Source organism: Acipenser ruthenus, chromosome 44 (assembly GCF_902713425.1).
Source record: "Acipenser ruthenus chromosome 44, fAciRut3.2 maternal haplotype, whole genome shotgun sequence".
Classification (NCBI taxonomy): Eukaryota; Metazoa; Chordata; class Actinopteri; order Acipenseriformes; family Acipenseridae; genus Acipenser; species Acipenser ruthenus.
The window spans coordinates 8776228-8802112 of NC_081232.1; the positions used below are offsets into that span (position 1 = coordinate 8776228).

At 41.5% G+C, this 25885-nt stretch overlaps 1 protein-coding gene across 1 annotated transcript; it reads right to left on the minus strand.

Annotated features, from left to right (window-relative positions):
- Positions 1 to 604: 604 nt before the first annotated feature.
- Positions 605 to 15551, minus strand: LOC131709693 (integrin alpha-M-like). The gene is made up of 5 exons (XM_059012376.1): positions 15134 to 15551; positions 5820 to 5922; positions 4766 to 4854; positions 3740 to 3810; positions 605 to 955 (listed from the first exon to the last, which is right to left on the minus strand). The coding sequence occupies exons 1-5, from the start codon at positions 15171 to 15173 to the stop codon at positions 776 to 778; spliced, it is 483 nt and encodes a 160-aa protein (XP_058868359.1). The 5' UTR covers positions 15174 to 15551; the 3' UTR covers positions 605 to 775.
- Between the last annotated feature and the right edge of the window lie 10334 nt (positions 15552 to 25885).

Sequence of the window (25885 nt, forward strand, 5' to 3'; positions counted from 1 at the left end):
GAAGAAGGAGAAGGAGGAGAAGAAGGAGGAGAAGGGAAGGAGGAGGAGAGGGGGAGGAGGAGAAGAAGGAGGAGGGGAAGGAGGAGGAGAGGGGGGAGGAGGAGGAGGAGGAGAAGGGGAAGGAAGAGGAGGAGAAGGAGGAGGAGAACGAGGAGGAGAAGGGGGAGGAGAAGGATGAGAAGGAGGAGAAGGGAAGGAAGAGGAGGAGAAGGAGGAGAACGAGGAGGAGAAGGGGAAGGAGGAGAAGGAGGAAGAAGAGGAGAAGGAGGAGAAGGAGGAGAAGGGGAAGGAGGAGGAGAAGGGGAAGGAGGAGGAGGAGGAGAAGGGAAGGAAGAGGAGAAGGAGGAGGAGAAGAAGGAGGAGGAGGAGAAGGGGAAGGAGGAGGAGGAGGAGAAGGAGGAGAAGGAGGAGGAGAAGGAGGAGAAGGGGAAGGAGGAGGAGGAGGAGAAGGAGGAGGAAGAGGAGAAGAAGGAGGAGGAGAAGAAGGAGGAGGAGGAGAAGGGGAAGGAGGAAGAGGAGGAGGAGGAGAGCTTTCATTAGTATAGTGACTTTCACAAGAAATGTATACCACATACGATGATATATAACATCCTTCAAAACATCTATCTGTCTCTCTATCTCTCTCTCTATCTCTATATCTATTTATCTATCTATCTCTCTATCTATCTCTATTTCTCTCTCTAGCTATCTCTCTATCTATCTATCTAGATATATCATATTTTTGCATGCTTTAACCCTAACCCCAATCCTAACCCTAATCCTAACTACACAGTAATTAGAGACTTAATGGAAAGTGGTACCCAGGTTCATGAGAGCGGACCTGGGCTGCTTTACCTTGGTATCCCGGGGTAATGTTCTGTGAGGGGGGGGTGCGGAAACTGTCGTCAAATTTGTAACACACCCCGTTGAGATACATGTTTTTACCACAAGAGTGCACTAAGTGTGGGGCGCAAGCCTGCAAAACAAGCAGAATAAAAAATTCCAGTTGAAGAATATCTTTATTCAGGAGTCATAATTCAATCCCCTCCAAAGTCAAAGACAATGCATTTAGGTTCTCCTTTTGTTAATTAATGCAAGAATGCCTGCCTCAGAGGCGTGATGATCATCATTTATTATCAAAGAGTTTGTTATGAATTGTATTGTATTGTATTGTATTGTATTGTATTGTATTGTATTGTATTGTATTGAATTGTATTGTATTGTATTGTATTGTGGTGCAGTGTATCATATTGTATTGTATTGTATTGTATTGTATTGTATTGTATTGTATTGTATTGTATTGTATTGTATTGTATTGTGGTGCATCATATTGTATTGTATTGTATTGTATTGTATTGTATTGTATCATAGTGTATTGTATTGTATTGTATTGTGGTGCATCATATTGTATTGTATTGTATTGTATTGTATTGTATTGTATTGTATTGTATTGTATTGTATTGTATTGTATCATATTGTATTGTATCATATTGTATTGTATTGTATTGCATTGTGGTGTAGCATATTGTATTGTATTGTATTGTATTGTATTGTATCATATTGTATTGTATCGTATAATATTGTATTGTATTGTATTGTATTGTATTATGCGTGGTAAGAAGTATAAATATATATAGTCACAGACAAAAGTATTTGGGCGGTAAAGAAAATGAGAAAAACCACAAAGAAAGTGATGTCTATAATTTTTAATTGTTCTATTGATAGATGTAAATGAAAGTAGAGATCCGACATTATAATAAAACAAAAAAAATTATTGCATAACATGAATAAAATTAAAAATATCACGCAGCAACTAATTTCACACTTTGACAAAAGTATTTGGGCACCCTTACATTCGTATTCTGTGTGCCCACCCTTTACGGCTCGCAGTCTTTTTTGTATTTTGAAACCAGTTCCTGGCATCTTTCCGGAGATTTTTTTTTCCATTGTTCAGCTCTTACAGCTTTGAATTCTGCAATCAACGTTGGTTTCCTGTTTGCAACAGCAGCCTTCAAGTCAATCCACAACATCTCGATAGGATTCAAGTCTGGGGACTGAGATGGCCAATCCATAACTGTAATCTATATTATAGTGTGGAGTAGTGGTTAGGGCTCGGGACTCTTGACCGGAGGGTTGTGGGTTCAATCCCCAGTGGGGGACACTGCTGCTGTACCCTTGAGCAAGGTACTTTACCTAGATTGCTCCAGTAAAAACCCAACTGTATAAATGGGGAATTGTATGTAAAATAATGTGATATCTGTATAATGTGAAATAATGTATAATGTGATATCTTGTAACAATTGTAAGTCGCCCTGGATAAGGGCGTCTGCTAAGAAATAAATAATAATAATAATAATAATTCAGAAATCCCTTTGTAGAATGCTTAGAGTCATTATCCTGCTGGAATACAAACTTCCGTCCAAAAAGCCTGCTAGCACTGGGTAACAAATGAGAGTGCAAAATTTCTTGATATTTTGCAGCATTCACTGATCCTTCTACAATACAAAAAGGTCGCCAGTGTCTGAGGAAGAAAAATAAGCCCATACCATCACACAACCTCCACCATGTTTAACACTGGGTATGATTAACTTTTCTTTAATAAATTATTATTATTATTATTTATTTCTTAGCAGATGCCCTTATCCAGGGCGACTTACAATTGTTACAAGATATCACATTCTTTTTACATACAATTCCCCATTTATACAGTTGGGTTTTTACTGGAGCAATCTAGGTAAAGTACCTTGCTCAAGGGTACAGCAGCAGTGTCCCCCCACCTGGGATTGAACCCACGACCCTCCGGTCAAGAGTCCAGAGCCCTGACCACTACTCCACACTGCTGCGCTCTCTTCCTCCAAACATGTTGTTGTTTTCTTGGTGAAAAAATCTTCAATGAAAGACTCCAATGGTTTTCTCTTGTGTATAGTTTTGCATCTTGGTTTTGGCCCATGGATTTTCATCTTGTTAAGTTATCGTTGAATTGTTCGCTCGTGAATTTCTTGACCATCTTCTCTCAAGTCTTGTGTCAAATCTTTTGCAGTAATCCCAGGATTTTGCAGGGCGATTCTTCTTCCAGATTTTGCAGAAATTTTTCTTGTTCTTACACATCCGGAGCTAGCTGCAGTAGTTCCTGTTCTCCTGTGTCGGTAAACCAAGTCTTTCTGCTATTTTCCTGGCAGTTTCTCCTTTCTCGTTTAGTTGCATCACTGCCATTTTGAGATCGTTACTGTTTAGTTTTAACCATTTGTGTTTTTTCAATCACAAATTTCCAATTTATTTTTCAGATGATTATGTATTTTTTTATTCTATAATTATCAGGTGTTGGTTTTCAGTCATGATAATTCATCAATGGGTTTCATACGAAATATGCTGAATGCTCAAATACTTTTGTAATAATTTGTTGTTTTATTATGAAGCCGAATCTCTACTTTCATTTATATCTTTCAATAGAACAATTAGATCTTTAGTTGTTTTTGTGCATTTTCATTTGCAAGTGAACTGTGACATTCGGGCTTTATCGAGCTCTATAATCTGCAATTTTGAATACTGATATTTCAGTTTTTTATTTTTCTTAAAAATATTTTCCAACATAAAACCAATGTCACCTTACAATAATTTATTTTGAGTTTCAGTGTTTTAAAATAAAATATCAAACAGAAGGAAATTTCAATGGACCATTTGTAATTCAGTAATATGAGAGAATTGGTCAGGGGTCTGAATACTTTTGCAAGGCACTGTATATGTATTATTGGGCACTTACCAAAAGCTGTTTCGTTGTGGGGTTAATTGTCATGGATAGACCCATTCCCGAATCCTCTATTGGAGTTATTCCTGTGTGGAAAAACAATCAGGAGAAGAGGCTGGTTCATTATCTTCTCTGTGCTTTGAGAAGGGGACTGGTTCATTATCTTCTCTTTGCTTTGAGAAGGGGGCTGGTTCATTATCTTCTCTGTACTTTGAGAAGAGGCTGGTTCATTATCTTCTCTGTGCTTTGAGAAGGGGGCTGGTTCATTATCTTCTCTGTGCTTTGAGAAGGGGGCTGGTTCATTATCTTCTCTTTGCTTTGAGAAGGGGGCTGGTTCATTATCTTCTCTTTACTTTGAGAAGGGGTCTGGTTCATTATCTTCACTGTGCTTTGAGAAGGGGTCTGGTTCATTATCTTCTCTGTGCTTTGAGAAGGGGGCTGGTTCATTATCTTCACTGTGCTTTGAGAAGGGGGCTGGTTCATTATCTTCTCTGTGTTTTGAGAAGGGGGCTGGTTCATTATCTTCTCTGTGCTTTGAGAAGGGGGCTGGTTCATTATCTTCACTGTGCTTTGAGAAGGGGGCTGGTTCATTATCTTCTCTGTGCTTTGAGAAGGGGGCTGGTTCATTATCTTCACTGTGCTTTGAGAAGGGGGCTGGTTCATTATCTTCTCTGTGTTTTGAGAAGGGGGCTGGTTCATTATCTTCTCTGTGCTTTGAGAAGGGGGCTGGTTCATTATCTTCACTGTGCTTTGAGAAGGGGGCTGGTTCATTATCTTCTCTGTGCTTTGAGAAGGGGGCTGGTTCATTATCTTCACTGTGCTTTGAGAAGGGGGCTGGTTCATTATCTTCACTGTGCTTTGAGAAGGGGGCTGGTTCATTATCTTCACTGTGCTTTGAGAAGGGGGCTGGTTCATTATCTTCACTGTGCTGTGAGAAGGGGGCTGGTTCATTATCTTCTCTGTGCTTTACTACACTGTGCTGTGCTTTTACCAGGGGGATACCAAAGCAGTAAACTATGAGAAAAGGTTAATAAAGTTTACCATCAATATTAATTGGAGAACAGGAGCCGCTGGCATAGCTGCATTTGAAGAGGTTCCTGTTCTTCTCAAGGGGAGCACTCACAATAATTCTGCAGCAACAAACACAGGAATTGATTCAGGATCGGGAGTCAAAATACACACAGTTAAAAGACAGATGAATACGGTCCATTAAAATAATCAGAATGTAAGCATCCAATAAATCTGTTTGCTTTTTCTCACTCATTCATCTCTACCTTATAGTTACTTTCTTTCTTTCCTTCTTATTAAAATAATATTGTGTGAGCTTACATTAGAGCTTCCTTTGATCTTTCTCTCTCTCATCCCTCCCTCTCCCATCTCCCCCTCCTCGCTCCTCCCTCCCTCTCTCCTCCCTCCCTGTCTCCTCTCCTCCCTCTCCTCTCCTATCCCCCTCTCTTCTCCTCTCCTCTCCTCCCTCTCCTCTCTCTCCTCCCTCTCCTCCCTGTCTCCTCTCCTCTCTCTCCTCTCCCCTTCTCCTACTCTCCTCTTCTCCTCTCCCCCTCTCCTCTCCTCTCCTTGCCCTCTCCTCTCCTCTCCCCCTCTCTTCCTCTCCTCCTTCTCCTCTCCTCCCCGTCTCCTCTCCCCCTCTCCTCTCCTCTCCTCTCCCCCTCTTCCTCTCCTCCCCATCTCCTCTCCCCCTCTCCTCTCCTCTCCCCTCTCCTCTCCTCCCTCTCCTCTCCCCCTCTCCTCCCCGTCTCCTCTCCTCTCCTCCTCGTCTCCTCTCCTCTCCCCCTCTCCTCTCCTCTCTCTCCTCTCCCCCTCTCCTCTCCTCTCCATCTCCTCTCCTCTCCCCCTCTCCTCTCCTCTCTCTCCTCTCCTCCCCGTCTCCTCTCCTCTCTCTCCTCTCCTCCCCGTCTCCTCTCCTCTCCCCCTCTCCTCTCCTCTCCTCTCCCCTCTCCTCTCCTCCCTCTCCTCTCCTCTCTCCTCTCCTCCCCGTCTCCTCTCCTCTCCCCATCTCCTCTCCTCTCCTCCCTCTCCCCCTCCCTCTCCCCTGTGTGATCTCCGTGCTGTGGGGGAGCTGGGTTCAGTCACTCACCCTGAGGGGTGCTGTAACACTTTGTGTCCGAACCACTGCGCTCTCTCCGTGATCACTTTGCTGTTCTCTGTTTCAATGTTGAAGCCATGAGACTGAATTGAGACTGGAGGAATAAACAAAACACAATACAATACAACACAATACAATGCAATACAGTGCAATATAATACAGTGCAATATAATACAATGCAATGTAATACAATACAATACCATTTAAAAAAAAAGATTTAAAACTCAATCACACTTCTCTGTGCTTTACAATGCTTCCATATGCTTTACCAGACCTCTCTGTGCTTTACAATGCTTCTCTATGCTTTACCATACCTCTCTGTGCTTTACAATGCTTCCCTATGCTTTACCAGACCCCTCTGTGCTTTACAATGCTTCTCTATGCTTTACCATACCTCTCTGTGCTTTACAATGCTTCCCTGTGCTTTACCAGACCTCTCTGTGCTTTACAATGCTTCCTTATGCTTTACCAGACCTCTCTGTGCTTTACAATGCTTCCCTATGCTTTACCAGACCTCTCTGTGCTTTACAATGCTTCCCTATGCTTTACCAGACCTCTCTGTGCTTTACAATGCTTCCCTATGCTTTACCAGACCTCTCTGTGCTTTACAATGCTTCCCTATGCTTTACCAGACCTATCTGTGCTTTACAATGCTTCCCTATGCTTTACCAGACCTCTCTGTGCTTTACAATGCTTTCACTGTGCTTTATTACACTTTGCTGTGCTTTTACTAAGGGAAACTTTTATAAGGGTTAGACTCATAGACACACAGTCACACACACACACTCACACACACACACAGTCACACACAAAGATTCACACACACACACAAACAAAGACTCACACACACACACACACACACACACACACACACACACACACACACACACAAACACAGACAGACATACACACAGACGCACACACAGAGACTCTCATACACAGACACACACACAGACTCACACACAGACTCACACACACACACACACACACACACAGCTTTCCTCAGGTAAAGAAAAAGACAGCGTGCAGCAATGAAGCCCCACAAGAAACCAGGTTGTGACTTAACCAGAGGCTGGGTAGAGCTGTCCTACTTTCAGTGCAACTGAGGTCATGCAGAGACGCACACACAGCACAGCCACTGAGGTCATGCAGAGACACACACCACACCGCAGCCACTGAGGTCATGCAGAGACACACACACAGCACAGCCACTGAGGTCGTGCAGAGACACACACGCACACACACACACACACACACAGACACACAAAGACAGAGACGCACACACACACAGACTGACAGACAGGTGCATTTTCCCAGCTGTGTGCGAGTTGCAGCTGTAATTCATTTTGGGCTAGGACCACTGTCTGTCTGTCTGTCTGTCTCTGTCTGTGTGTCTGTGAGTCTGTATCTGTCTGTCTATCTGCCTGCCTGTCTGTGTGTCTGTGTGTCTGTATCTGTCTGTCTGTCTGTCTGCCTGCCTGTCTGTCTCTGTCTGTGTGTCTGTAGCTGTCTGTCTGACTGCCTGTCTCTGTCTGTGTGTCTGTGTGTCTGTGTGTCTGTAACTGTCTGTCTGTCTGCCTGCCTGCCTGTCTGTCTGTCTCTGTCTGTCTGTCTGTCTCTGTGTGTCTGTGTGTCTGTATCTGTCTGCCTGCCTGCCTGCCTGTCTGTCTGTCTCTGTCTGTCTGTCTGTCTGCCTGCCTGTCTGTCTGTCTGTCTCTGTGTGTCTGTATCTGTCTGTCTGTCTGTCTGCCTGTCTGTCTGTCTGTCTCTGTGTGTCTGTGTGTCTGTATCTATCTGTCTGTCTGTCTGCCTGTCTGTCTGTCTCTGTCTGTGTGTCTGTGTGTCTGCATTGTCATTGAAGAACATCATTTTTTAATTTATAAATAAAAATTGGATATTAAAACTCCCCAAAGAATTACATTTGCTCACAACCCACCCAAATTCTGAGTAAGAAATACACGCCCCTCAGTGGTTAGCAAAAAAACTCAAAATAACCCCCCCTTCCCCTCAATGTGATTATTCATGTGTCCTAAGCATGACTAGTTTGAGGACGTGCCAACACTGTCATAGAAACTCCCCTTATAACCCTGTTCTGAAATCCACCCACGATTCCACTGCTTCCTCTATTAGAAATATGTTATTTTACAGCCAGTCATAGTTCTGTTTAGCATTGAATTGTCTACTCTTTGGTGTTTCAATTGAAGACACTGAGAAAGACTGCTAGCCGCTAGTCATTGAATTTACACTGAAGACACTAAGGGGTAGCTGTAATAAAGTGTTCACGATTGTCACAAACCAGTTGCAAATGAGTCAGAAGTCTAGGGCGGTCCACGGTTCAAATCCCAGCTCAACCCCTGACTCATTGTGTGACCCTGAGCAAGTCACTTAACCTCCTTGTGCTCCGTCTTTCAGGTGAGACGTAGTTGTAAGTGACTCTGCAGCTGATGCATAGTTCACACACCCTAGTCTCTGTAAGTCGCCTTGGATAAAGGCGTCTGCTAAATAAACAAACAAATCCTCAAAAGGCTTAGTTTGGATATAAAGTATGCGATACGCAAATGGTGAATCAGCTGTGTGCAATATGATCTCAAATAACTATCAATTGGTTATGGAGGTTGTGTGATCCAGTGGTTAAAGAAAAGGGCTTGTAACCAGGAGGTCCCCGGTTCAAATCCCAGCTCAACCCCTGACTCATTGTGTGACCCTGAGCAAGTCACTTAACCTCCTTGTGCTCTTTCGGGTGAGACGTTCAATCAATCAATATTTATTTTATATAGCGCCTTTCATAGTGGGCCACCATCACAAAGCACTTTACAAGATAGTGAGGAACAATGCAAATACATTAAATACAGTGAAATACAGGACATTAAATACAAACAGGAAAAAACAATGCAAATACAATTCCCTTATAGAAAAAAAACTATATTTTTAATATATGGTAGAAAAGTATGATCCTTATATTTTTCATAAATAGAAATTGGCCCCTTTTATATATATTTAAAATATATGGGATATATTTTAGTCTGTAAATCATATATTTAGTATGTTATAAATATATGGCGCACCATATATTTTCATTAGTCTGTAATCCATATAAAATAAATATATGGATTACAGACTGAAATATATATCCCATATATTTTAAATACATAAAAAGGGGCCAATTTCTATATATGAAAAATATAAGGATCAGACTTTTCTACCACCTATTAAAAATCTTTGTTCTATAAGGGTGTGGTCTCTGTAAGTCGCCTTGGATAAAGGCGTCTGCTAAATAAACAACTAATATGGCGAAATGCAGTAAGCATGTGGAAGCTGCTGGAGATTGAGACACTTAGAGTTGCATCAATTTGTTCAGAACTTTTGAAAGCACGATTAAAACAGTTGCAGTTCTTGCTGGCATTTCCCAGTCTGCTTTATCTCTTGCGTTGCCAGTTGTAGTTGCTCAATGCATTTGAGGCGAACATTCAAGTACCTAATTTTCACTAAAGTCAGGGGCTTACAAGCCTTGAAAACACATTTTCTATGACATTTCTGGTTCCCCTCAACTCTGCTATTCCTAATCTACATTAATGATTTAGATTCTGGTATAGTAACTTGTTAAATTTGCAGACGACACAAAAATAGGAGGAGTGGCAAACACTGTTGCAGCAGCAAACGTCATTCAAAATGATCTAGACAGCATTCAGAACTGGGCAGACACATGGCAAATGAAATTTAATAGAGAAAAGTGTAAAGTATTGCATGCAGGCAATAAAAATGTGCATTATAAATATCATATGGGAGATACTGAAATTGAAGAAGGGAACTATGAAAAAGACTTAGGAGTTTATGTTGACTCAGAAATGTCTTCAACTAGACAATGTGGGGAAGCTATAAAAAAAAGGCCAACAAGATGCTCGGATATATTGTGAGAAGTGTTGAATTTAAATCAAAGGAAGTAATGTTAAAACTTTACAATGCATTAGTAAGACGAGCAACCAAAGAAGAGCAACCAGAATTATCCCAGGTTTAAAAGGCATGTTGTATGCAGACAGGTTAAAATAATTGAATCTATTCAGTCTTGAACAAAGAAGACTACGCGGCGATCTGATTCAAACATTCAAAATCCTAAAAGGTATAGACAATGTCGACCCAGGGGACTTTTTTGACCTGAAAAAAGAAATAAGGACCAGGGGTCACAAATGGAGATTAGATAAAGGGGCATTCAGAACAGAAAATAGGAGGCACTTTTTTACAAAGAGAATTGTGAGGGTCTGGAACGAACTCCCCAGTAATGTTGTTGAAGCTGACACCCTGGGATCCTTCAAGAAGCTGCTTGATGAGATTCTGGGATCAATAAGCTACTAACAACCAAACGAGCAAGATGGGCTGAATGGCCTCCTGTCGTTTGGAAACTTTCTTGTGTTCTTATGTTCTTATGTTCTAATAGATGCACCCATGTCCCACTAACCCCACCAGTATAGGAAAAACACACTTATTCTATTAGTGTGCAGGTGGTTTGTAATTGTGTACAATTTAACACTGCACTGACAGTATACATTTGGATTATAGACTAGGCTAGTCATAATAATACAAATTAGTGGTGTGGAGTAGTGGTTAGGGCTCTGGACTCTTGACCAGAGGGTCGTGGATTCAATCCCAGGTGGGGGACACTGCTGCTGTACCCTTGAGCAAGGTACTTTACCTAGATTGCTCCAGTAAAAACCCAACTGAATTATTTGGAAATTGTATGTAAAAAATTAATAATAATGTGATATATGTATAATGTGATATCTTGTAATAATTGTACGTCGCCCTGGATAAGGGCGTCTGCTAAGAAATAATAATAATAATATTTACAAGGCAGCGCACTGAAGCCTGTTGTGGTTTGAACACTGTGGGCATCAAAATAGCCCATCACAACAAACGAGGGGCTTAAAATGTGACAACAGTATTTAGAAACATATTTTCTATTGAAATAAGTCTATATTCACTTCCACCATAAGCACCCTCTAAGAAAGGCATGTTAGTGAATAATACAAAATAATTTGTGAACTAGGTATTTTGCGAAATGCATGTACAAATATTTTAAAAGTTTCAGAGCATTTTTTAAAATCTTTAAGTATACATCATATGTTGTTTTTAGCAATAGTGAAATACAGTATTTTCAGGTCTCCATGTGCCCATTTCATGTCTTTGAAAAGCAAATATTTACATTGATAGTTTAGTATATGATACAAATAGTTCAAAATAATGACAAATAAAAATTGCATCCTCATTTAATTAATTTGGTGACCCCTTATTTTATTTCTGTAAAATGTATTATAGAATTATTTTATCCTACAAAGAAAAAAAAACAGACAATGGAGTACTCCTATTGAAGATGAATGCTATCTGTTTCATACATAAGAACATAAGAACATAAGAAAGTTTACAAACGAGAGGAGGCCATTCAGCCCATCTTGCTCGTTTGGTTGTTAGTAGCTTATTGATCCCAGAATCTCATCAAGCAGCTTCTTGAAGGATCCCAGGGTGTCAGCTTCAACAACATTACTGGGGAGTTGGTTCCAGACCCTCACAATTCTCTGTGTAAAAAAGTGCCTCCTATTTTCTGTTCTGAATGCCCCTTTATCTAATCTCCATTTGTGACTCCTGGTTCTTGTTTCTTTTTTCAGTCCCCTGGGTCGACAGGACGGGGTAATTAGAACATAAGAACATAAGAAAGTTTACAAACGAGAGGAGGCCCCATTCGGCCCATCTTGCTCGTTTGGTTGTTAGTAGCTTATTGATCCCAGAATCTCATCAAGCAGCTTCTTGAAGGATCCCAGGGTGTCAGCTTCAACAACATTACTGGGGAGTGTTGGAACATTTTATTTAGATATAAATGATGTTTTTGTCTTCGAATACAACCTGACAGAATGGGTTAAACATTAAGTCAGATTCTGGTTAAATTACTAGTTAGACAGTAAGTTGATCTTTCTGGTCACTTTTGTCCTTCTTAAGACAAGGCTCCAAGACAATCTGAAATAGATGTTGTCCTCTCCTTTGTCCAGTTCTAACAAGAAAGGCATTTAGGGTGGAATATTATTTTTGTGTTAGAGGTACCAACACATTCTTAAATATATTTACAGACTGGAGGGTTATAAAAAAAAAACTAGCTACTTCAAAGAGGAACTGGATTGAACCAGATGCTTGGAAGCTAGGGTTAGGACAATGGACAATTAACCGAGTGATAAGAGATTTGTGTCTTTGTCTGATTGTTAAAGAAAAATCACGATGTCACTGAAAGACTGCATTTAAACTGAGAATACTGAAATGTTCTTTGTATTGCTCTGATCCGTGCTTGGGGGGAGGATACCTGCAAACTGTTGTCACCGTGTAACCTTTAAGATGTCTGGTTGTAACTTTGGAACTCAGAACTTTTATCTTCAATAAACTACACTTATCTGGACTCGAACAAGCTTCTCACAACAGGGAGTTGGTTCCAGACCCTCACAATTCTCTGTGTAAAACAGTGCCTCCTATTTTCTGTTCTGAATGCCCCTTTATCTAATCTCCATTTGTGACCCCTGGTCCTTGTTTTGTTTTTCAGGTCGAAAAAGTCAATGATAAAGAGAATCTGAAAATATGAAAACTTCTCTGTGCATTTTACATAGGCTAATACTCATGCTTACATTAAGGAAGATTAAATAGTACTCCTTTCGTAAGTAAATAAGTGACGAGCTTTCATTTGATCAGAAAGGGGATTATGATTTCATCTTATTACAGCTGAATCCGTGTCTCAGTCTCTTACGAGTCAAAAAAATAAACTCCAGCCAAGCTCAGCAAAGACATTGTGTGGTCCAGTGGTTAAAGAAAAGGGCTTGTAACCAGGAGGTCCCCGGTTCAAATCCCACCTCAGTCACTGATTCATTGTGTGACCCTGAGCAAGTCACTTAACCTCCTTGTGCTCCGTCTTTCGGGTGAGACGTAGTTGTAAGTGACTCTGCAGCTGATGCATAGCTCACACACCCTAGTCTCTGCGAGTCGCCTTGGATAAAGGCGTCTACTAAATAAACAAATAATAATAATAGAGGTATTTAAAATTGTCAATGGGGTTTGACAAAGTAACTGCTGAGAATTTTTTCTCACAGGTCACAGAGAACAGAACCAGGGGCCATCGGTGGCAAATGAAGACGGATATTCAGAACCGAGGGCAGAAGGAGCTTTTTCACAGAAAGGGAGGTGAGCCATTGAAACAGGGCGCCGGACAGAGTTGTTGAAGCAGAGACTGAAATCGGTTGCTTCGAAACTAGACTGGATGCTGTCATGAGCAATACTGTATTACCCTCTCTGTGACCACAGTAAGACTTTGACCTGGCTGCCTAGAGGAAGGGCGGTCTGTTTAGCCAAGTATTCCCAGAGGTTTCATTTCCCCTGCTAACTTGGTTTGGTTTTTTTTTTGTTTTCATTTTCTGACACTAAAGCGAGCAATAAAAATGTGCATTATAAATATCATATGGGAGATACTGAAATTGAAGAAGGGAACTATGAAAAAGACCAAGGAGTTTATGTTGACTCAGAAATGTCTTCATCTAGACAATGTGGGGAAGCTATAAAAAAGGCTAACAAGATGCTCAGATATATTGTGAGAAGTGTTGAATTTAAATCAAGGGAAGTAATGTTAAAACTTTACAATGCATTAGTAAGACCTCACCTAGAATATTGTGTTCAGTTCTGGTCACCTCGTTACAAAAAGGATATTGCTGCTCTAGAAAGAGTGCAAAGAAGAGCAACCAGAATTATCCCGGGTTTAAAAGGCATGTCGTATGCAGACAGGCTAAAAGAATTGAATCTATTCAGTCTTGAACAAAGAAGACTACGCGGTGATCTGATTCAAGCATTCAAAATCCTAAAAGGTATAGACAATGTCGACCCAGGGGACTTTTTTGACTTGAAAAAAGAAACAAGGACCAGGGGTCACAAGTGGAGATTAGATAAAGGGGCATTCAGAACAGAAAATAGGAGGTACTTTTTTACACAGAGAATCGTGAGGGTCTGGAACCAACTCCCCAGTAATGTTGTTGAAGCTGACACCCTGGGATCCTTCAAGAAGCTGCTTGATGAGATTCTGGGATCAATAAGCTACTAACAACCAAACGAGCAAGATGGGCTGAATGGCCTCCTCTCGTTTGGAAACTTTCTTATGTTCTTATGTTATGTTCTTAAGCAGAAGTGGGCTGAATGGCCGTATCTCGCTCTGGAATTTCTTACGTTCATATTTAATAACTACTTCAGAAGGAGGTTCCTGTTTCTTTCATCAAAATTCAGGGTAGCTTCTAAAGAAAACTCAGACAAGCTGATATTGGGCTCTGTGTGTCAATGCTTTTTCCTTCCTATCTTGTCTTTTCGTAGGTTTCTGTGACTCATAGACATAGCAGCGATGTTTTTAAAATCATTCCTGTAACTTAGTTTCACCCCGCTGTGGTAGTTCACTTACGACGTTCCAAATTACTTTCTCATGCAAATGCTCAAATCGCATTATGATACCGAAGCTATGATGTATATCTTAAATAACAATGACAATAAATGCATTTTGTTTTGGTTTATTTGAGATTTGAAGGTGTTTTATTTAAAACTTCACATCAGTAACGGAACTGAAATACAGAAACAGATCATTGCAGAGTTTTTTAGACTCAAACAAAAGTTGTATGCAATATTCTTAAAATCAATGAAAGCATTGGGAAGCATGTTTAGGGTACAGACAAGTAGAAACACGGTAAACTGCAGAATTGCTGTGTGCAAATTTAACCTAGTAAACTTCTATATGTAGAAATAAGCTTAATTTCTGCAGCTATATCGTCACCATAAACAGACCGCTAAAGAGACCTGGATTAGTCCACATTAAAAGCGGTCTGCTTTATAAAAAGCCCTACAGGTTAATATTTCAGTCAGGTTTCTTATCTTATATAACAAAATGGAAACTTCTGGGTGTGAGAATTTCCGTTCAGTAAATCACTGATATTAGAAACAGTAGGCACTCATGTGTGAAAATGTTAGACCACTTTGTGCTTTAATCAGGCATCTAAAAACAAAGAAGTCTCCTGCATTTAAGAATTTGTGGCTTCTTTTTCTCTTACTGTTTTAAATTAACTGCATGCGTGGCCTATTATAGTAATTGTTTAAATTAGACAATCTTTAATTTGCTTATTTTGGCAATTTTATAAGATTTGCAATTCCAGTGGTTTGGTTTCGTACGCACAACAAATCAAAACTACAGAACAAAGGGGTGTTCTGATAAATGTGCACGCTGCTGTAAATAAAACAAATGTAACGTTACTTACCAAAGACCACGTAGGCCAAAATATTCAGACGCCAGGTCATTGTAACAGATCCTGTCTTGTTGTGAGCTGAACACAGAGTGCAGTGCAATTTCTAAGTGTTTGTGTACAGCTGCATTGAGAAACTCACTGAGCGCTGCAGCATTGAAAAGTTGACTCACTGACACACACAGTGACAGACAAACACACACACACACACAGTGACAGACATGCACACACACACACACACACACACAGACAGACAGGCAGGCACACACACACACACACAGAGAGACAGACAGGCAGGCACACACACACACACACACACACACACACACACACAGAGAGACAGACAGGCAGGCACACACACACACACTCACACACAGAGACACAGTGACAGACATGCACACACACACACAGTGACAGACATGCACACACACACACACACACACACACACAGACAGACAGGCAGGCACACACACACACACACACACAGACAGACAGGCAGGCACACACACGCACACACACAGAGACAGACAGGCACACACACACACACACACACGCACACACACACACACACACACACACGGCTAAATTCAATCAAAAGGACAGTGCATAAATATTTGAAAAAAACCCTGCCCTTTCCTGCCAGTTAAAGAAAACCGTCTGCACTCTCACATTTTGAAAGAGAAACTGCTTCACAGTGCCAGATTGTATTTTGAAATTTCAAATGTCATTTTATTTATTATTATTATTATTATTATTATTATTATTATTATTATTATTATTTATTTATTTATTTTTTTTTACCTCTCCCCTCCTGTCCTGTTTTTCCTTCAGTCGTTCTGAGCGGTTCTGGGTTCTGTCGCTCCCCCAACATCGAGTTCTTGTCATTTTAAAATCTGCCTTCACCTGCCTTTGAGAAGCTTGCCTTGAGAGTCCTAACTGCCAGGGGCACTTCAGAGTGGTATTGACAGCCGTCAGTAAAGATGTACCAGTCAGGACTAATCGACTCTTCTGCTGTCACATTCATCGAAGGGGGAAGATTTTCTCGGAGGTTCGAGGCTAGCTTTCGTGTTTATAATCCTTTGTTAGGATAGTGAATCCTAGGATATCACTGGAAACTTCAGTAAGATTGCCCTGAGCTAAAGTGGAGAGACAAAATCACCCCCCAGTTAAAGCATTCTCACTACTCCAGACTGCTTTTCGGTACTTGTGAAACCTAAGGCTGTGTGGTCCAGTGGTTAAAGAAAAGGGCTTGTAACCAGGAGATCCCAGGTTCAAATCCCACCTCAACCACTGACTCATTGTGTGACCCTGAGCAAGTCACTTCACCTCCTTGTGCTCCGTCTTTCGGGTGAGATGTAATTGTAAGTGACTCTGCAGCTGATGCACAGTTCACACACCCTAGTCTCTGTAAGTCGCCTTGGATAAAGACGTCTGCTAAATAAATAGTAGTAATAGTATTTGGGCCACGTATCTGTGCATGCAAGGCTGGTCTGAGATGGGGGCAGGAAATTCAACTTTCAAAGCTTCGTTCATGTCCTGGCTTAAAGTTTTGTTCAAAGCTTCCACCTCTTTCACTATCTCTACTGCTGCTGATGGGTTAAAGATGGAGCGGTTTAACATTTTTCCCACGTTGAGTTACTTAAGGTCATGTCTGCTCTCTGCATTCTCTGGGACCCTGCCAGAACTGTCACTGATTGTAACAGTGTGCTGGCAGAGCCTGTGTCCTCCCTCTCTCCTGACTGACTACGCAGACTTGCTGAACATTTTCAGTTTTACAGCCAACTCAGCTGATCCACTCCTGAACTTTCTCTCTCTCTCTCTCTCTCTCTCTCTCTCTCTCTCTCTCTCTCTCTCTCTCTGGATCTGCTGTTAGTTAAAAAGTTAACAGCCCTTTAAAAGGTCTCTCTTTCTTGTTCTTAATTGGTTCTTCTTCCTCTTTGGACTGAAATTCCTGCTCTGTCTCTTGACTATTATTTCAGAGGTCCTTGTCTCTTCCTGCCAGGGCAGCCTCTTGATAGGCTCCCTCATGCAATGAATAATCGCCTTCACTCATTACATTATGTCCTGTAAGACTATCCTGTCTAATGGGTTCTGTCGCTTCTCCAATATTGAGTTCTTGTCATTTTAAAATCTGCCTTCACCTGCCTTTGGGAAGGTTGTCGGGAGAACCCTAATTGCCGGGGGCACTTCAGAGTGGTCCCCGGTTCAAATCCCACCTCAGCCACTGACTCATTGTGTGATCCTGAGCAAGTCACTGAACCTCCTTGTGCTCCGTCTTTCGGGTGAGACGTAGTTGTAAGTGACTCTGCAGCTGATGCACAGTTCACACACCCTAGTCTCTGTAAGTCGCCTTGGATAAAGTTGTCTGCTAAATAAACAAATAATAATAATAATGCTCAGAGATAATCTTCCCGAGAACGTTATTGACCGATTCCTCTCACTCCACATTCCTTTTGATTAAGTCCATTAATTGATCCGTCTTTTTAGTATTTATAAGAATCTGTTCAAAAAGCCTTGTATTTGCTAGACTTAGATCAACCAGAATTTGTGCACATGTTTTAAAGTTACCTCTTGAATCAGAAGCTGTGTAGTCCAGTGGTAGGAGGCTGTGTGGTCCAGTGGTTAAAGAAAAGGGCTTGTAACCAGGAGGTCCCCGGTTCAAATCCCACCTCAGCCACTGACTCATTGTGTGACCCTGAGCAAGTCACTTCACCTCCTTGTGCTCCGTCTTTTGGGTGAGACGTAGTTGTAAGTGACTCTGCAGCTGATGCATAGTTCACACACCCTAGTCTCTGTAAGATGCCTCACATCCTTTAAAACACAGTACAGAATTTGGAATTTTTAATTTGGAATCAGCCATTATTTTTTCTCTTCTTCACTGACATCAAACTGGTTCCAGAATTCCATTTTCTTGTATCACAGATGTGGGAGAGGACGGACACTTGCACCCATATTTGCATTCTCCTCTCCATCATCGGGCGGCCCACAATTGGCCGAGCGCCGCCCCGGGTGGGGAGGGCTTAGGTCGGCAGGGCAATCCACGGTTCACAGCGCACCAGCGACCCCCTGTGGCTGACAGAGCGGGTCTGCAGTGGAGCCGTTCAGATCTGTGTTGTTCTCCAGGACTATAGGTCTGGTGGCTTTGCTTGTGGATCCGCAGTGGCAGACGGCTTGGCAGGAACACATTTCGGAGGACGCGTGTTTCAGCCTCTGTTTCCGTGTGGCGGGGGGGTTGCAGCGGTGAACCGGGATACAAATAACAATTGGGCATTCCAAACTGGGGAGAAAAACCGGGGTAAAAAACATTGTCGAAAAAAGGTGAATCAGTCCCATGGTCACCCTATTGACAGTGCTATGGCAGGTGAATCAGTCCCATGGTCACTCTATTGACAGTGCTATGGCAGGTGAATCATGCCATGGTCACCCTATTGACAGTGATATGGCAGGTGAATCAGTCCCATGGTCACCCTATTGACAGTGCTATGGCAGGTGAATCAGTCCCATGGTCACTCTATTGACAGTGCTATGGCAGGTGAATCATGCCATGGTCACCCTATTGACAGTGATATGGCAGGTGAATCAGTCCCATGGTCACCCTATTGACAATGCTATGGCAGGTGAATCAGTCCCATGGTCACTCTATTGACAGTGCTATGGCAGGTGAATCAGTCCCATGGTCACTATTGACAGTGCTATGGCAGGTGAATCATGCCATGGTCACCCTATTGACAGTGATATGGCAGGTGAATCAGTCCCATGGTCACCCTATTGACAGTGCTATGGCAGGTGAATCAGTCCCATGGTCACTCTATTGACAGTGCTATGGCAGGTGAATCATGCCATGGTCACCCTATTGACAGTGATATGGCAGGTGAATCAGTCCCATGGTCACCCTATTGACAATGCTATGGCAGGTGAATCAGTCCCATGATCACCCTGTTGTTAAATGTGATCAGTTTTTTTAATCAGGTGACAGTGGTGTGTGTAATTATGGAATATTACTGAAATAGTATATTTATAAGCCTCTTCCTTCCTTAAAACTCACAATCTCATCAGAACATAAGTTCCAAACTTCCTTCTTTACAATGTATTACAAGTAACCATAACCTACAAACAAGTTCATCACAGTGCATGGTCATTTCCCAACTTGCTTTTTACTATCCATTCGTTTACTCTGGTTTGCCTTTCTTTTAATATGCTTTACCAGACCTCTCTGTGCTTTACAATGCTTCCCTATGCTTTACCAGACCTCTCTGTGCTTTACAATGCTTCCCTATGCTTTACCAGACCTCTCTGTGCTTTACAATGCTTCCCTATGCTTTACCAGACCTCTCTGTGCTTTACAATGCTTCCCTATGTTTTACCAGACCTCTCTGTGCTTTACAATGCTTCCCTATGCTTTACCAGACCTCTCTGTGCTTTACAATGCTTCCCTATGCTTTACCAGACCTCTCTGTGCTTTACAATGCTTCCCTATGCTTTACCAGACCTCTATGTGCTTTACAATGCTTCCCTATGCTTTACCAGACCTCTCTGTGCTTTACAATGCTTCCCTATGTTTTACCACACCTCTCTGTGCTTTACAATGCTTCCCTATGCTTTACCAGACCTCTCTGTGCTTTACAATGCTTCCCTATGCTTTACCAGACCTCTCTGTGCTTTACAATGCTTCCCTATGCTTTACCAGACCTCTCTGTGCTTTACAATGCTTCCCTATGCTTTACCAGACCTCTCTGTGCTTTACAATGCTTCCCTATGTTTTACCACACCTCTCTGTGCTTTACAATGCTTCCCTATGCTTTACCAGACCTCTCTGTGCTTTACAATGCTTCCCTATGCTTTACCAGACCTCTCTGTGCTTTACAATGCTTCCCTATGCTTTACCAGACCTCTCTGTGCTTTACAATGCTTCCCTATGCTTTACCAGACCTCTCTGTGCTTTACAATGCTTCCCTATGCTTTACCAGACCTCTTAGATTTTAAAATGTCCCATTTTTGTCAGTTTTTTCCTAATGGAAAACTACAAAGCGGTGTGCAATTTGGGCAGCAGTGTGGAGTAGTGGTTAGGGCTCTGGACTCTTGACCGGAGGGGGACACTGCTGCTGTACCCCTTGAGCAAGGTACTTTACCTAGATTGCTCCAGTAAAAACCCAACTGTATAAATGGGTAATTGTATGTAAAAATAATGTGATATCTGTATAATGTGATATCTTGTAACAATTGTAAGTCGCCCTGGATAAGGGCGTCCGCTAAGAAATAAATAATAATAATTTAATATGTCAATGTAACATTATTCAGCGGGTTTAATTTTACTTTAAGCAAAATTAGGGCAATGTAAAAATTCTGGCCTCAGCTGTAGAGGCTATCTTTAGAGTCGAAACCTAGGTTAACATAGAAAATGGAACAAACACCAATGTGGTCAACACACAAAAGAAAAAAAACAGTGGTATTGAGATCACACAGGGCTGGCTGGTGACACATTGGTCTCTCGGCCAGCCACTCGCATTACATTCACAGAACAGGACCTTATATGGGTATATGCAGTGGCTGGTGACTTTATCTATCCTCTACACCACGATTATAGATGCAACAGTTTCACTAACTCCTAACGTGATTACATTGATTTCGACAGCTGTCTTCCTGTCTGATCTGTGTGTGTGTGTCTTAAAAAGCACGCTTTATCATTCAAAGTATCATATTGCTTTCACAATAAAAAATAAAGTATTTGCTGTAGATCGCACGGTGAGATAAAGCCCAGCGAAAGCATTGTGAAGCACAGAGAGGTCTGGTAAAGCATAGGGAAGCATTGTAAAGCACAGAGAGGTCTGGTAAAGCATAGGGAAGCATTGTAAAGCACAGAGAGGTCTGGTAAAGCATAGGGAAGCATTGTAAAGCACAGAGAGGTCTGGTAAAGCATAGGGAAGCATTGTAAAGCACAGAGAGGTCTGGTAAAGCATAGGGAAGCATTGTAAAGCACAGAGAGGTCTGGTAAAGCATAGGGAAGCATTGTAAAGCACAGAGAGGTCTGGTAAAGCATAGGGAAGCATTGTAAAGCACAGAGAGGTCTGGTAAAGCACAGGGAAGCATTGTAAAGCACAGAGCGGTCTGGTAAAGCATAGGGAAGCATTGTAAAGCACAGAGAGGTCTGGTAAAGCATAGGGAAGCATTGTAAAGCACAGAGAGGTCTGGTAAAGCATAGGGAAGCATTGTAAAGCACAGAGAGGTCTGGTAAAGCATAGGGAAGCATTGTAAAGCACAGAGAGGTCTGGTAAAGCATAGGGAAGCATTGTAAAGCACAGAGAGGTCTGGTAAAGCATAGGGAAGCATTGTAAAGCACAGAGAGGTCTGGTAAAGCATAGGGAAGCATTGTAAAGCACAGAGAGGTCTGGTAAAGCATAGGGAAGCATTGTAAAGCACAGAGAGGTCTGGTAAAGCATAGGGAAGCATTGTAAAGCACAGAGAGGTGTGGTAAAGCATAGGGAAGCATTGTAAAGCACAGAGAGGTCTGGTAAAGCATAGGGAAGCATTGTAAAGCACAGAGAGGTCTGGTAAAGCATATTAAGAAACATGGTAAACAATTGCAAACGAACACATTGCATAACCATGGAAAAAGCATATGGGGAAAACTGCAACACAACAGTGGTCTGCTTTTATCTAATATATATATAGAATTCTGATTCACCCTCTGTATTTAAACTCTTTGATTATATATAGAATTCTGTTTGCTGTGCACTTCTCGTTATAATGCTGTAGTAAAAAATAAATTCCTAAGATACGGGAAGTAGGCAAGTCTGTGGCAAAGAGCTTCCTGGTAAAACAATTCTGTGATCACAGACACCATTGTGTTGGGTAGCTGCTGTAGTTCTGTCCAGGGTTTTATATTAATGTTATTCAGTGTGGTCCTGCCAGCATTGCCCTGTGTGTGTACAGTACAGAGAAGGCTTTTGTGCTACAGAGGCTGGAAGCTTGCTGACATCATACACACACATAAGAACATAAGAAGGTTTACAAACGAGAGGAGGCCATTCAGCCCATCTTGCTCGTTTGGTTGTTAGTAGCTTATTGATCCCAGAATCTCATCAAGCAGCTTCTTGAAGGATCCCAGGGTGTCAGCTTCAACAACATTACTGGGGAGTTGGTTCCAGACCCTCACGATTCTCTGTGTAAAAAAAGTGCCTCCTATTTTCTGTTCTGAATGCCCCTTTATCTCATCTCCATTTGTGACCCCTGGTCCTTGTTTCTTTTTTCAGGTCGAAAAAGTCCCCTGGGTCGACATTGTCAATACGTTTTAGAGTTTTGAATGCACACACACACACACACACACACACTCACACACTATCGTGTGCAAATATACTAGAACACTTTAAGATTTGTCATATATTTTACATACCTACCTGAATGAAAACCTCTGGATGTGAGAATTTCCGCTATCGGTGATATTACAAACAGTAGGCACTCACGTGTGAAAATGCTAGACCGCTTTGTGCTTTAATCAGGCACCTTAAAACAACTTCTAAAAAATCTCCTGCGTTTGGCCATATGTGGCTTACTCTCGCTGTTTAAAATTAACTGCATGTGTCTATGACTCATTCTTTAAATTAGACAGTCACTAAATGGCTTGTTTTCAGTTTCAGCTGTTTGATTTTATCCTCACAAGAAGTTAAAACTTCAGAACTGGGCAGACACATGGCAAATGACATTTAATAGAGAAACGTGTAAAGTATTGCATGCAGGCAATAAAAATGTACATTATAAATATCATATGGGAGATACTGAAATTGAAGAAGGGAACTATGAAAAAGACCTAGGAGTTTATGTTGACTCAGAAATGTCTTCATCTAGACAATGTGGGGAAGCTATAAAAAAGGCCAAGATGCTCGAAAATACTGTGAGAAGTGTTGAATTTAAATTAAGGGAAGTAATGTTAAAACTTTACAATGCATTAGTAAGACAATGCAAAGGTATAGACAATGTCGACCCAGGGGACTTTTTTGACCTGAAAAAAGAAACAAGGACCAGGGGTCACAAATGGAGATTAGATAAAGGGACATTCAGAACAGAAAACAGGAGGCACTTTTTTACACAGAGAATTGTGAGGGTCTGGAACCAACTCCCCAGTAATGTTGTTGAAGCTGACACCCTGGGATCCTTCAAGAAGCTGCTTGATGAGATTCTGGGATCAATAAGCTACTAACAACCAAACGAGCAAGATGGGCCGAATGGCCTCCTCTCGTTTGGAAATTTTCTTATGTTCTTAACTTCTGAAGCAATGTTGCGTTCTGATGCAGTCGCACACTGCTGTGTGCATGTAATTTCACTGAGCAGCTGGGTAATAAAATTGGTAACGTCCTCATCCTATCTTCTAAAATAGAATCCCTCACTCAAGACCGTGTTTACAGAAGTGAAAAAAACAGTGTTCAGTGAATTAAACCACATCAAGGAGGAACATATTAAAGTATGAAACTGTTTGCCTCATGCACTTTGCACTTTCCCCAGATCAAAGCCTTTTAAAAGGTACGCCCCTGTAAACAGCAGAAACACACTGCCTGTAGAAAGTCTACACCCCCTTGAACTGTTTCCATATTTTGCTGTGTCAGTGCCTCAGAGTTTCATGCATTTAAATGAGGATTTATTTTCCACTTATCTACACACTGTTATTGGGGAAAAAGTTTTTATTGAGAAAAAAATGACATATTAAAAATACAAAACTGAAAGATCATAGTTGGATAAGTCTCCACTCCCCTGAGTTAATACTTGGTGGAAGCACCTTTGGCAGCAATTAAAGCTGTGAGTCTGTTGGGATAGGTCTCTGCCAACTTTGCACACCTAGATTTGGCAATATTTGACCATTCTTCTTTACAGAACTGTTCAAGCTCTGTCAAGTTCCTTGGGGAGCGTTGATGGACAGCAATCTTCAAGTCATGCCACACATTTTCGATTGGATTTAGGACATTTACCTTTTTGTTCCTTAGCCACTCCAGTGTAGCTTTGGCTGTGTGCTTTGGGTCGTTGTCATGCTGAAAGGTGAACTTCCGTCCCAGTTTCAGCTTTCTTGCAGAGGCAGCAGGTTTTCCTCAAGGACTTCTCTGTACTTTGCTCCATTCATTTTCCCTTCTATCCTGACAAGTGGCCCAGTCCCTGCCGATGAGAAACATCCCCATAACATGATGCTGCCACCACCATGATTCACAGTAGGGATGGTGTTCTTTGGGTGATGTGCTGTGTTGGGTTTGCGCCAAACATAACGCTTTGCATTTAGGCCAAAAAGTTCCATTTTAGTTTCGTCAGACCACAAAACTTTTTGCCACATGGCTACAGAATCTCCTGAGTGTTTTTTTGCATACTTCAAACAGGATTCAAGGTGGGCTTTCTTGAGTAATGGCTTCCTTCTTGCCACCCTACCATACAGACCAGATTTGTGGAGTGCTTGGTATATTGTTGTCACATGCACACTTTGACCAGTCTTGGCCATAAAAACCTATAGCTCTTGCAAAGTTGCCATTGGCCTCTTGGTAGCCTCTCTGATCAGTCTCCTCCTTGCTCGGTCATCCAGTTTGGAGGGACGGCCTGATCTAGGCAGGGTCTTGGTGGTGCCATACCCCTTCCACTTCTTAATAATCGTCTTGACCGTGCTCCAAGGGATATTCAAGGCCTTTGATATTTTTTTATACCCATCCCCTGATCTGTGCCGTTCAACAACTTTGTCCCGGAGTTTCTTTTGAAAGCTCCCTGGTGCTCATGGTTGAGTCTTTGCTTTGAAATGCACTACCCTACAGAAAGTGCTGAATTTATCCTGAAATCATGTGAATCACTGCAATTTAACACAGGTGGAGGCCACTTAACTTGGTGTGTGATTTTGAAGGCGATTGGTTACACCTGAGCTAATTTAGGATTGCTATTACAAGGGGGGTGGACACTTATCCAACCAAGCTATTTCAGTTTTTATTTTTAATTAATTTTCTACAAATGTCTAAAATCTTTTTTTCACTTGGGAAGTTGTGGGGTAGGATGTGTAGATAAATGAAAAAAAAACAACAATTTTAATGCATTTTAATTCCAGGCTATAAGGCAAAAAAAGGTGAACATTTTCAAAGGGGGTGTAGACTTTCTATAGGCACTGTATAAAATCACTGAGAGGTTTAGATCGGGCGCTCAGAGACTGTCAACGACAACGTTACAAAATGCTCAAACCACAACAGGATCAACAAAACCGAATGCATTAATATCAAGATTTTGCCTGTTTTGTTTTAGACTTAATGGCTTTGTAATATGGTTCTCTGCTGTGTCAGGGAGGAGCTTTACTTGCTCTTATCTGCCCCTTATTTTACTGCATTTAATCCTGAACTTTAGAGTACTGTAATCTGTCACAAGTGTTATTTCATCTGTAGTATTTTGTATTTAATTATATCCTGATGTAACTATCACTGACACTGTTATCTGCTCCGTTATTGAATCGTATTTTGTCACACTTGTACTTGCTAGAACCAAAGTCATTGTATTTATCTTGCTCTTAATTGTATTATTACTTGTACTGTGATTCTTGAAATGAAACACACTCTCAGCGAGATTAGAAGGAGACACCCCGCACACCACAGATTAATTTATATAAAACTGAGGTACAGGGAGAGAATGGAACACACTCTGAACGCGATTAGAAGGAGACACCCCTACACTTACAAACATGTTTTAACACATCTGTAAATAGCAAAGTAACTTTGCAATCTGATTTTTTCTGAGAATCCTGACTGCCAGGGACGCTGCACAGCG

Bases quoted from the DNA above. Each gene is read 5' to 3' on its own strand.
- LOC131709693 (XM_059012376.1), bottom strand. From the start codon at position 15,173: ATGACCTGGCGTCTGAATATTTTGGCCTACGTGGTCTTTG. The intron at 3,811-4,765 runs GTAAACTTTATT...TTTTCCACACAG, and splicing joins TTCTCCAATTAATATTGATG to GAATAACTCCAATAGAGGAT. The intron at 956-3,739 runs GTAAGTGCCCAA...CTTGTTTTGCAG, and splicing joins CCACAACGAAACAGCTTTTG to GCTTGCGCCCCACACTTAGT.